Source organism: Schistocerca serialis, chromosome 2, assembly GCF_023864345.2.
Source record: "Schistocerca serialis cubense isolate TAMUIC-IGC-003099 chromosome 2, iqSchSeri2.2, whole genome shotgun sequence".
Taxonomy (NCBI): domain Eukaryota; kingdom Metazoa; phylum Arthropoda; class Insecta; order Orthoptera; family Acrididae; genus Schistocerca; species Schistocerca serialis.
In genome coordinates, this window is record NC_064639.1 from 121,726,211 (window position 1) to 121,739,501 (window position 13,291).

Genomic DNA, 13,291 nt, shown 5'->3' on the forward strand with positions numbered 1-13,291 from the left:
ATACAACATATTCAATTATGAACATCTAGAGGTACTACATAAATGCTTGAACGGATGGTGAGCCGACGCTTGAATTGGGTACTTGAGTCTCGGGGCCTTCTGGCTCCATCTCAGGGTGGGTTCCGTAAAGGCCGCTCCGCCGCCGACAATCTGGTGAGCCTGGAGTCGGCCATCCGTACTGCTTTTGCCCGCCGTCAGCACCTGGTCGCTGTCTTTTTCGACATGCGGAAGGCGTACGATACGACATGGCGTCATCACATTCTTTCTACGCTTCATGGATGGGGTCTTCGGGGTCCTCTGCCGATTTTTATCCGCAATTTTCTGTCGTGTCGTACCTTCCGCGTGCAAGTCGCGGCCTCGTATAGTTCCTCCCACGTCCAGGAGAACGGTGTGCCACAGGGCTCTGTTTTAAGTGTCTGTCTGTTTTTAATAGCCATTAACGGGCTTGCTGCGGCCGTGGGACATTCTGTCTCCGCTTCCCTGTATGCTGACGACTTCTGCCTTTACTACAGCTCTACTGGCATTGCAGCTGTTGAACGTCAGCTACAGGGCGCTATCCGTAAGGCGCAGTCTTGGGCTGTAGCGCATGGGTTTCAGTTTTCGGCAGCCAAGACCCGCGTTATGCATTTCTGCCGGCGCCGAACAGTCCATCCTGAGCCGCGGCTTTATCTTGCCGGCGAACTCCTTGCTGTGGTGGAGACCCACAGGTTTTTGGGGGTGGTTTTCGATGCCCGATTGACTTGGCTGCCTCATATCCGGCAGCTGAAACAGACGTGTTGGCGGCATCTAAACGCTCTGAGATGCTTGAGCAACACCCGCTGGGGCGCCGACCGCTCTACACTGTTACGGCTCTACCAGGCGTTAATCCAGTCCCGTCTGGATTATGGGAGCCTGGCTTATGGCTCAGCATCCCCATCTGCGTTACGGGTGCTGGACCCGATTCTCCACAGCGGGATACGCCTTGCCACTGGTGCTTTCCGCACCAGCCCTGTGGACAGCGTACTATTGGAGGCAGGTGTACCTCCACTGCGGTTCCGACGCCAACGTTTGCTGGCCGCTTATGCTGCCCATGTTCTAAGCTCGCCCGGGCATCCAAACTATCGTCTCCTGTTCCCGCGGTCGGTCGTCCGTATGCCAGAACGTCGGCCCCGGTCCGGTTGTACAATAGCGGTCCGCGTCAAAGAGCTTCTCTCTGGGCTCCAGGGTTTTACTGTTCCACCTCTTTCCGGGCTACTTTGCCTACACCCCCATGGTGTGTTCGTCGCCCTAGCCTTCGGCTCGACTTGGCACAGGGCCCTAAGGACTCAGTCCTTCCAGAGGCCTTCCGCCGCCGCTTTTATTCCATCCTGGCCACGTATCAGGGCTCTGGTGTTGTTTACACTGACGGTTCGATGGTTGCTGGTCGTGTCGGATATGCGCTCACTCTAGGGGACCATTCCGAACAACGTTCCTTGCCGGATGGCTGCAGCGTTTACACTGCCGAACTGGTCACCATCTTTCGTGCCCTAGAGTATATCCGCTCCTGCTCAAGTGAGTCCTTCGTTATCTGTAGCGATTCCCTGAGCGGTTTACGAGCTCTCGACCAGTGTTTCCCTCGTTCTCGTCTGGTGATGGCTATCCACGAGTCTCTGCATACTCTCGCCTGTTGCGGCCGCTCTGTGGTCTTTGTGTGGACCCCCGGTCATGTCGGTATCCCGGGTAACGAACATGTTGACCGCCTGGCGAAAGAGGCCACCAGTCAGCCATCTCTGGACGTTGGCCTCCCAGAGACTGATTTGCGGGCAGTCTTCCGCCGCAGAATCTTGGCGCTATGGGACGATGAATGGCGCGAACTGACAATGCGCAATAAACTCCGTGCTGTCAAGGAGACGACGGCTGTGTGGCGGTCATCCCTGCGAGCCACTCGCAGGGACTCAGTAGTTCTTTGCCGGCTCCGCATTGGCCACTCCCGGCTGACACACAGTTATTTACTGCGCCGGGAGGACCCCCCACTATGTCGCTGTGGGGCAGCTTTGACAGTGGCCCACATTTTGCTGGCCTGCCCCCTTTTAGCTGTGGTCAGGCAGACATTTGCTCTGCCTGCTACGCTCCCTGCCCTTTTAACAGACGACTCCACTATGGCTGACTTAGTTTTACGTTTTATTCGGGCAGGGGGATTTTATCATTTACTCTGAGTGTTTCTGTTTTATTTTCTTGTTTTGTGTTGATTCTGGCCTTTGGCCTATGGTTTTACACTGATTTTTTAATGTGTTTCTAAGTGGTTGGCCTTTCCTTTTTTATGTCTATGGTCGGCCAACCACCGTCACACTCTGTGTGGTTTTAGTTTGTTTTGTCTTGTCTTTGTCTCAGTATCTCTTGTTCTGTATCGTCTGTGATCTCTTCTGTTCCTCGTTTTTATTCTCTGTGGGTGTTCTTTGTCTTTGGAAAAAGGGACCGATGACCATAGCAGTCTGGTCCCTTTAATCCCCCAAACCAACCAACCAAATAAGTGTGCAGACAGTGTGGAAATAATAAATAGGGAGGAAACTTTAATATTTTTAGGTGTCCACATTGATGAGAATTTAAACTGGAAAAAGTTCATTTTAGAACTTTTAAAACAACTTAGTTCAGCCATATTTTCACTTAGAATCATTGCAAATCTTGGGGAGAGACAAGTCACTAAGTTGACATGTTTTGCAGATTTTTAGTGTCATATGGAATACTGTTCTGAGGTAATTCATCTTTAAGAAAGAGTCTTCATTGCTCAGAAATGTGCTGTATGAGTAATATGTGGTGCTCACCCATGATCATCTTGTAGGCATCTGTTTAAGGATTTGGGCACTCTGGCTACTGCTTCACAGTACATTTATTCCATCATGAAATTTGTTTTAAATAATCCACTGCAGTTCAAAAGAGATAATGTAGTAAATATGAGGGCCATTCATAAAGTAAAGAATGCTTATTTTCTATAGAAATTTTTAATTAATATTTTTTATTTAATCATGTCAGAAACACACACTATAGCTTACAAGTTATACAAAATGTTCCAAGACATGGTACTATAAGCATTACAATTACAATTAAATGCAGCGTGACCAGTATGCAGCAACTTTGCATGCTTTCTTGGTGGCATCGATGACATTCTGTGGCTTGCACGACGTTGGGCATAGACTGCAGACAAGAAGGTGACTCATTGTCTGTTCTTCACCACATTCACATCCCGTGGAGTCACATGCAAATCCCCATTTTTTCAAGTCAGTCTTCATTCTTCCAACTCCAGAATGCAGCCTATTGAGGGTCTTCCATATTGACCAGATTTTTTTTGTGACCTGATGGGAGGCTTTTGGTCGGGATTATCCACCCTGCAAGGTGGCTGGATCTGGAACACCATGAGTCGAGTCTGAAGTTTGAAGGTGGTTCAGTGACGCTTTCAGTTGAATGGTGAAAGCTTTTCCTTGACTCGAGCCTTGGTACTGCTGGCTGATACCCGTGTAGTGCGTGGGTCTTCAGATTCAATGCCTTAGATTTTTCCAGTCTGGATGCACATTCACGATGGATATATGGAGGTGGGATGCCCACCAGACAATAAACTTTATCAAGTTGTGTGTATCTCTAACATCCCGTAATGAGTCTGCAGGTTTCATTCAAGGTGATATCCGGTTGTTTAGCATGACTACATCTGCACCACACAGGGCAAGCATATTCTTCAGCTGAATGACAAAGAGCTACAGCAGAAGTTCTTAACTTGTGAGGATGCGTCCCCCATGTTGAAACCGATAATTTCCGGAGAATGTTGTTCCCTTCAGACATCTTCCGTTTGGTGTTCAAGCAATGTCTTCTGTAGATAAGTGCTTGATCAAGAGTGGATATTTGGGGGTGAAGCAGTGTTCTAATTGCTTGCCTTCCCAGAACATCTGCAATTTCCTTGCTGCATGCCTGTTTCTAAGATGGAAAGCCTGAATCTGTGTTTTTGCTGGATTTGGCTTCAGCTGGTTGTCTTGGTAATAGCCACTTCGAATTTCTAGAGAATGGGAGAGCTTGTCTTCAACATGTTCAAAAGATGTTCCTTGAACTGCTAGAGCGGCATCACCAGCATCTTTGTCCCTTGTGGGCAGGGCTGATCATTTGTGCAGATGTTAAAAAGTATAGGAGCTAGCACACTTCCTTGTAGAAGGCCATTCTTTACATTCATCCATCTGCTCTGCTTACCTTCAAATTCAACAAAAAACCTTCTGTTCTGAAGGAAGCACTCAATCATTTGGGTGAGTTTGTAATCCCCAGTTATGTTTTATGTTAAGCACTTCATTTACCAGTGTATGGTGGTTAACAGTATCATAGGCTTATGTCAAGTCAATAAAAGCTACACCAGTGACTTTGTTGTTTTCATAGCCATCTTCTATATATTTTGTTAGGTGAAGTACTTGTGAAGTACAGCTTCTCCCTGGTCGAAATCCAGCTTGTTCTGACATGAGCAATGGTTCTACCACATCAGACAGTCTGTCCAGAATCGTTCTTTCCAATATTTTAGATAAATGACACAGTAAGAAGATTAGTCAGTAGTTGTTGGGATCGCTTGCATTCTTGCCAGGCTTGAGTGTTGCAATAACTCTGGCTTTTCTCCACAATTTGGGGATTTTGCAGTAGCTGATTCAACTGTTGAATAAGTCCAAGAACTATTGCTTACTGACAGGACCAAATCTTTTAAGTTGTTCAATGCAGTCATTTATACCTGCCACCTTACCAGTTTTGCCTTTATTCAGTAGTAGTAGTAGTAGTAGTAGAGGGGTTTTGTGGGCGCACGACAGCAAGGTCTTCAGCGCCCGTTCAGTGTCATAGTGAGACAGGTGCCAAGGAGAAAAAAAAAAAAAAAAAAAAAAAAAAAAAAAAAAAAAAAAAAAAAAAAAAAAAACCCTCAGAACATTTACATAAAACGGAACATAAAACACGGGGAACAATCATTGAAAAATATGTGCTCACCCACACCGAAGCGTGGGACGGAGCAGGGCGTCACCAGTAAAACATGGACAACACAGGAAGAAAGTGGTAGAGGGAGCTAAAACAATGTAGCAGATGGAAGTGGCTGGCTGACCGCAAGGAAAAAAGGGAGGAGTCAGCCACTCTGCAATACACTAAAACCTCCAGCCTAAAAGTTTAGGCCAGAGTCCAGACACATCACAAAACTTAAAAACCCTAGACACACACGTCTCATCGTTAGCTAAAACACAAGGCAGATCCCCATCAACTTGAGCTTCTGCCCTTGCATCACGGTATAAAATGCAGTCTGTTAAAATGTGCTGGACAGAGATGTGCACACCACAAGCATCACAAAACGGAGGATCCTCCCGCCGTAATAAATAGCTATGCGTCAGAGGACAGTGCCCGATCCGAAGACGTGTGAGGGCCACCTCTTCCCACCTGAGCAACCGGCAGGAGGAATGCCACGGCCGAGTGGTTGACTTTACCGACCGCAGTTTATTGGCCGTCACTGCCAGCCATTCGTCCTCCCACAACTCCATGCACTTCCTGTGGAGTGCAGCGATGACTGACTGCAAGGGGATAGGACACTGGACCACATCCTGCTCTCTGCAGACCTCCTTGGCAGCCCGATCAGCCTGTTCATTGCCCCATATGCCGACATGACCAGGCACCCAGCAGAAGGATACCTCTTTACCCCGCTGTTGGAGCAAGTACAGTTGGTCATGTATCAGCTGGACCATCTCCCCAGTCGGGTATAGGTTCTGCAGTGATTGTAAGGCACTAAGAAAATCGGAGCAGAGAAGAAATCGATCGCCCCGAACACGATTCATCCGCTCCAGTGCCTTCAGGATCGCGTGGACCTCCGCTGCGAAAATGGTATATTCAGCAGGGAGGCAAATCCGGGTAACATGATCAGGGAACACCACAGAACAGCCAAGGAAAGTCTCCTGTTTGAAGCCATCAGTATAAACGACAGTGAAACCGTGATGCACATCTAAAATGTTAAAAAACAGAGATTGAAACGTAAAATCTGGTGTGCCATCTTTCTTAAAATTAGTCAAATCTAAAATAAGTTTGGGTCTCCGGAGGAGCCAAGGTGGAGATCTGCTCCAACCGCGACGTAAACCACGAAGACCAGCCATAGACATCGCACCGAGGCAATCCTGTGCGCGAATTCCATAGGGCTGCGTCGCATGTTGCCGGTTATGAAACAGTCGTGCCAGAGGAGGCTGAGCAACGGTATGGTATGCAGGGGTGTATGGTGTGGACAAAGTTTCATACGCCTGGCGCACTGTAAGTAGCCGTCGCCGCATATGAAGTGGCGGTTCACCAGCCTCTGCACAGAGGCTTGGTATGGGGCTACTTCGGAATGCCCCAGTGGCCAACCGAAGCCCTTCATGGTGCACAACGTCCAACAACTTTAAGTAAGAAGGCCTCGCAGACCCATACACCGTGCACCCATAATCGAGCCGAGATCACACAAACGCCCTGTAAAACTGGAGCAGACAAGTCCTGTCAGCTCCCCATGTACTGTAGCTAAGACATTTTAAAATACTTAAAGCCTTAAGTGACCACCATTTCAGGTCTTTAAGATGAGGTAACCACGTGAGCTTCGAGTCAAAAATGAGCCCCAGAAATCTCACCTTGTCTTTAAAAGTAAGAATAGTGTCCCTCATCCTCAACTCAGGAAAGGTTAAAATCAAACGAGAACGGTTAAAAAGAACACATACAGACTTCTCGGTGGAAAACTTAAAACCACTCTTCTGCGCCCAGTCACCCAAATGTCTAATCGTAAGTTGCAACTGACGAGTTGTCGTTGCAAGGCTTGAAGAAGAGCAAAACAAAGAGAAATCATCCACAAACAAAGAACACTGGACAGGACTTTTCACTATGGACGTAATGCTGTTAATAGCGATGGCAAAGAGAGTCACACTTGAAACGCTGCCCTGAGGGACACCGTTCTTCCGCGCAAAGCGATCAGACAGGACATCACCAATTCGGTATCTAAAATATCGTGGTGAGAGGAAAGACTGAATAAAAAGAGGAAGACAACCACGAAAACCCCATTCGTGAAGCTGCTCCAGGATGAGACACCTCCAAGTGGTATTGTAGGCCTTCTCGATGTCGAAAAACACACCTAGAAGGTGATGACGGCATAGGAAAGCTTGTTGTATAGCCGCCTCCAGGAGGGCAAGGTTATCGAAGGTGGAACGAAACCTCCTGAACCCACACTGAAAGCGACTAAGGAGTTGCCGGGATTCCAACATCCAGACAAGGCGGCGGTTGACCATCCGCTCCAAGGTCTTCCCTATGCAACTAATGAGGGCAATACTACGGTAGCTACTTGGGCTCGTGCGGTCTTTCCCAGATTTTAAAAAAGGGATTAAAACTGCCTCACGCCACGCGTCAGGAAAGTGACCCGATGCCCAAATGTCATTAAAAAGTGCAAGGAGGAGTTCTCTGTTGCGCATTGTGAGGTGCCATAGCATACTGTAATGGATCCTGTCGTGACCAGGGGATGTGTCACGAGCTCCAGACAACGCAGAATCCAGCTCCCACATAGAAAATGGGCAGTTGTAAACTTCATGAGAGGTGGACTGGAAGTTCAGACTACATCTCTCAGCAACCGCTCTATGGCGCTGGAAACCTGGATCCTGACTGGTTGTTGCAGTAACTGTGGCAAAATACGCTGCCATAGTCGGGGCAATGTCTCGCGGATCCGTGTGGAGAGTGCCGTTAGTCATTACAGCAGCTATGGGGCACCTCCCTCCTCTGCCAGAAATTCTCCTGATGGTCTCCCACACAATGGAACTTCTGGTGGAATGATTAATGGTGTTCAGGAACGTTTGCCATGACCTCTTCTTGCTCTCACGAATAATGCGGCGACATCTTGCCCTCGCCACCCGAAAGGCTGCAAGATTCTCAGCAGTCGGCCGACACTTGAACCGACGCAGAGCCGCACGCCTGGTCCTGATTGCAGAGCGGCATTCGGCACTCCACCAAGGCACAGGTGGCCTCTTCTGGTGGCCTGTGGACTGTGGAATGGATGCTGCAGTGGCGTGGTGGACCGTTTTGGTAATATGATCCAACCACACCTCAACATTCGCACAGTGATCGAATTGGGCCAACTGGCTATAAAGTGTCCAGTCGGCTCCACTGAGCACCCATCGTGGTGGTCTCCTTTCGGGGCCCACGCCATCTGGCAGGTGAATCCAGACTGGGAAATGATCACTGCCATGCAAGTCAGCAACCACTTCCCAGTGAGCACTGGCGGCAAGAGCTGGAGAGCAAAGCGAGAGATCAATGGCAGAGAACGACCCAGTTGCCGTGCAGAAATGAGTACTCTGTCCTCCATTGAGCAAGTAGGCACAGGATGACAGGAGAAGCCTCTCAATTGCTCTACCCCTGGGGCAGGTAATTGCAGAGCCCCAAAGCACATTGTGGGCATTAAAATCACCACAAATAATGAATGGCTGGGGGAGCTGTGTAAGAAGGTCGGTGAGGGCCACTTCATCAAGAGCATCATGTGGGGGCAAGTAAAGTGAACGTACAGTCAATGGATGACGCACGTGCACGGACACAGCGACAGCCTGTAAAGTCGTCGTACGTGAGAGAGGCAAGGAGTGGTAGTCCGTCCTGACGAAAATACCTACGCCGCCTCTAGCTCTCTCTCCACGCAGGTCATCCTTTTTGTGGAGTGAATAGCCTCGTATCTCAGGGGAGTTTGATGGATGTAAATACGTCTCCTGGAGACAGAGACACAGTGGTCTACCCTGAGAGAGTAGACGGAGTTCCTCCACATGCGTCCTGAACCCTTGCAAGTTCCACTGGAGTATGGGAGCCATCTATGTTGGGGGTAGCACCTTCATCCTGTCTCTCCGACGGGGCGGGGAGACCACAGCAGGTGGAGGGGCAGGCGTGGGACGAGATGATTGCCCCACACATACATCGTACTCCATCAACTCTGGGGAAGAGTCAGATGAAGCCTCACGTAAAACCACATCTGCATGGTCAGATGGTTTACCACAGGATTTGACCCGCTGTTGCTGCTGTAAAGTAGCTTTCTGTGGTTTGGTGGACTTTGGGAGAGCTGATGTGGGAGTGGTAATTGGCGCACTGGGCTTGGGAACAACCTCAGCTGTTGGAGGTGCGAGGGGCTGGACCAAGTTCGCCACTGTACCTTTGTCTGCCGTTCGAGTAGCGGCTACTGGCTCTGAAACACTGGCTGCTGCTCTATTCAGATCTTCCATTGTGAGATGGTAAGAGAGTATGCTGTTTTCCTGGCACATCAGTTTTCGCAAAGTAAAATTTGAAAACAAGCTGAAAAAGTTTCTCCATATCAACTCCTTCAATTCTGTAGAAGAATTTATATTATTGTAATGTGTAAAGGGTGGTGGGTAAGAATACTAACTCATGTCTGTATTTAATAATAATAACAATAAAATAATAATAATAATAACAATAATAAACAAAAGACATAAATGTTCAGTATTTAGCTGTGTTTACAAAATAATGTGTGATGTTAATTTAAAATGCTTGTTCCACATCATTTCATTATTATTTACCATGCAAATGATCCATGGTACATGAAACTACCCAACAAACTAAGCCTGTCATTTTGAAGGCACAAATTCAGTGTGAGATGGTTGTGCAAGGCAATTTAAGTCCTTAGTAGGTGGGGTTATGCTGACCTGGTAACATAATATGGCATTTGCAGAACAACAACCAAACACTATAAACAACTAGTGCCACCAGAAAATCAAAAATGACCAATATCATAAGTTACAGATAGTGAATATTACTTATCAGTAGATGAGTAAGTAGCAGTATCTCTGCCCCTCTGTTGCACAACCAAGGAGATAGCAGGACTTGAAACAGAATTTTGTTGCCATGTAGGGCAATCTAGGTGGCCAACTCAATTCACTCGAACTGTTCAGAATGTTCTCAGAACAGTCACGAAAAATTGTGGCCCAGTGACATGGTGCATTGTCATCCATAAAAATAACATCATCAGTTGGGAACATGAAGTCCAAAAATAGGTGCAAATGGTTTTCAAGTAGCAGAACGTATCATTTAGAATCAATGATTAGTTCAGTTGGACCAGAAGATGCAGTCCATTCCATGCAAACAAAGCCCACACCACCAGCTCAGAACAGTGCCTTGCTCACAACTTGGGTCCATGGCTGTGTGGGGTCTGCGCCACAACATTTTAGGGAGAGGATTTTAATGTGCTGCTGGGTGACTGGCTCACCCAGGTTTTAGGTAAGATGTCCGCCAGTCACGATTACCTTCTTGTTTCACTTCGATTTCTGTTCTCTTTTCCTTGTGTTTTCTTTCCTTTTTTAGTGCGTTTCTTCTCCTCTTGTTTTGCCTCTGTATGTGAGGATTTGGAACTGCGTCAGGTTTGTGTCTTTTAGCCATTCCCCTTGTTCGCTGTCCGTCTTCGTCCCTTCACTGCATGTGTTCCTGTTTCTATGCGTTTGCCCGAAAACCTCAAACCACACACACACACACACACACACACACACACACACACACACTGAACCCTACCATCAGCTCTTACCAGCTGAGATTGGGACTCATCTGACCAAGCCACAGTTTTCCAATCATCTAGAGTCCAAACAATATGGTCATGAGCCCAAGAGCGGTGCTGCAGGTAATGTTGTGCTGTTACCAAAGGTACTCACGTCACTGATCTGCTGCCATAACCCATTAACACCAAGTTTCACCACACTGTCCTAAGGGATATGTTTATCATACATCCCACATTGATTTCTGCAGTTGTTTCATGCAGTGTTGCTACACAAATGATGCTGCTCTTGTTCATTAAGTGAAAGGCGTATGCGTAAGCGTAACCATTCATTGTTTGTGGTGAAAGGTAACACCTGAAATTTGGTATTCTCAGCGCACTCTTGACACTGTGGATCTTGGAATATTGAATTCCCTAATAATTTCTGAAATGGAATGTCCTGTGTGTTTAGCTCCAACTACAATTCAGCATTCAGAGTCTGTTAATTCCCATCATGCAGCCAAAATCATGTTGGACACCATTTTGCATGAATCACCCGAGTACAAATGACAGACCCACCAACACCTGAGTACAAATGACAGCCCCACCAATGCACTGCCCTTTCATACCTTGCGTATGCAATATACCACCATATGTATATGTGCATATCACTATCCCACAACTTATCACCTCAGTGTACTTTTCTTATAAAGATTGCACATGGGTGAGTCTACTAATAAATTCATCAATAAATACTTTAGGCCACTTAAACGTAGATAAATATTTTATGGTAGGTGGGAAACTATTGAAAATGTGTGTTCCTGAATAATGGTCACCTTGCTGGGTCAAAGTGGTTATGTCTTCATGAAGGCTGTTATTTCTGGTACTTATTCCATGAACTAAGTTGTTGATTTCAACCAGAGATAAATTACTTATGATAAATTTCATACAGGAATAAATACAATGTGAAGTACTAGTTAGGACACAGTTCTGTAAATGGGCTTCTGAAAGATGAATTCAAACTATATGCTTTTGCCCTGATGAGTTCCACAGAATATGATACCATATGAGACTGAGGAATAAAAGTAAGTAATGTCTGCCAACTTTTTTATGTTTAAAACACATATGCCTGATAAAATTCTCATAGCAAATAAAGATTTGTCTGTATATTTCAGCAGTTCTCTTGTAAGCTTCTCCCAACTGCATGTATTATTAGGTTTAATCCAAAGATTGAACACTGTCAATCACCTCTACCTGCATGTCCTGCATGCATATATTTTAGGCCTATGTTGTACAGAAACCTCTTGCAGTTTCTGCATTGCATATAATGATATTTTTTAAATTTATATCCACTTCCCTGCTCCATACATAGCTATTCACTGTTATTTTGATATCTGGACCATTCATTCGACACACAAAGAGACCAAGGTCTTTTTTATTACTATTTAATTTTCATCGTGACAGTTTACTTCAAGACAAAATCTTCTTCATGGGTCTTTCTACCAAAAAATTCAATTTTTATTTATCTATTACTATCATCCCAGGTGCCTTAAATGCGCAAATGTACAATATACAGGGCATGTATCAGTTTACTAGCATCACTTAATCTCAGTTGTCTTCTCCCTTGCAGTATCACTTACTATGAAGTAAGTAGAATGCACTTTATTATCATCTGTTTCTGCTCTTATCTTAAGTGTCTGATTCTCAAAGTTCAAACTTTTCTTGGAATTACAAGAACCACCACTGACCCTACTTCTGCAGACTATTTTGATTAAAAAAAGTTTCATGCAGACAAGAACAACAATCAAAAGATATGAACATGAAAATGTGGCAAATCATGGCCTTTTAACATGTATTTCAGAAAATTTATTACCTGTTGGGGCATCCAGAGCCACGCCTACCCATGTTCCTTGCGCAAATTCAGTTCCGCCTACATAGGCAACAACACCTGAAGAGTTATAGGGTCGAATAAGGACACTCTCACCTACTACAACCCATTCAGGTATGGGTGCATCTGAAATTCTGTTTAGATCACGACGTGATCCAAATGAACTTCCAGCATCACCATCATCTGTAACATACGGCAGGAGTTTCAATTAGACGTTATAAACAACCAAATATTACAAACTGCATCTCAAAAATAGAAAACAAAATCGATCATTTTTATGTTGTGCTGGTTAGATTCCAAGTTATTTATTATTATTTTTTCAGTTTATAGCTTTCAATTCTTTACTTTTGCCACTAAGTATGTTTTCGAAATGATGTTTTAGTTTATATGTGAGACAGAAGCAGTGTGCCTGCCAATTGATATCATCTGGATTAGGGCTATCATTCAAAATAATAATAATAATAATAATAATAATAATGAAAGAAAAACTGGTTTGAGAATTATGGATAATGTACCCTTCAAGGGGAATGGTTCTGCAGTACACACTACAAATAGGTTATGTTGGTCATAACCTATTTGCTTGGCTTCTCTTTATCAAATGACAGAACCTTGGTAATATCCTTCAGGTCCTACAATAAAACTCTCTGTTCCATTTCCATGCTCCTACCAATGACTGTGATTAGAAAAATCCTGAGACCACAGACCAATGCTTGCCGACTTTCAAGGAAACCCTGCATCACCATATGTCTATTTCGCTATGAGATTTCAATATCCAAATTGGAAGCTAACATGAAAACTGAAAGATTACTGGAAGACATCCAGCCTGTGACACAATCAATGTCAAATGTTTAATCAGCCTATGCACTAACTATGGACTACTACTGGTGTCCAAGGCATTTAAACATCTACCGAGGAAGACCAAGATATATCGCAGCCCA

At 45.5% G+C, this 13,291-nt stretch overlaps 1 protein-coding gene across 1 annotated transcript in view; it reads right to left on the reverse strand.

The window, feature by feature from the left end:
* Positions 1-13,291, reverse strand: part of LOC126456801 (kinesin-like protein KIF13A) — a 233,078-nt gene that overhangs the window by 19,171 nt on the left and 200,616 nt on the right. Inside the window, exon 32 of the mRNA XM_050092590.1 lies at positions 12,339-12,536. Within this exon, the coding sequence (XP_049948547.1) occupies positions 12,339-12,536 (198 nt within the window). The remainder of the gene's footprint in view (positions 1-12,338; positions 12,537-13,291) is intronic.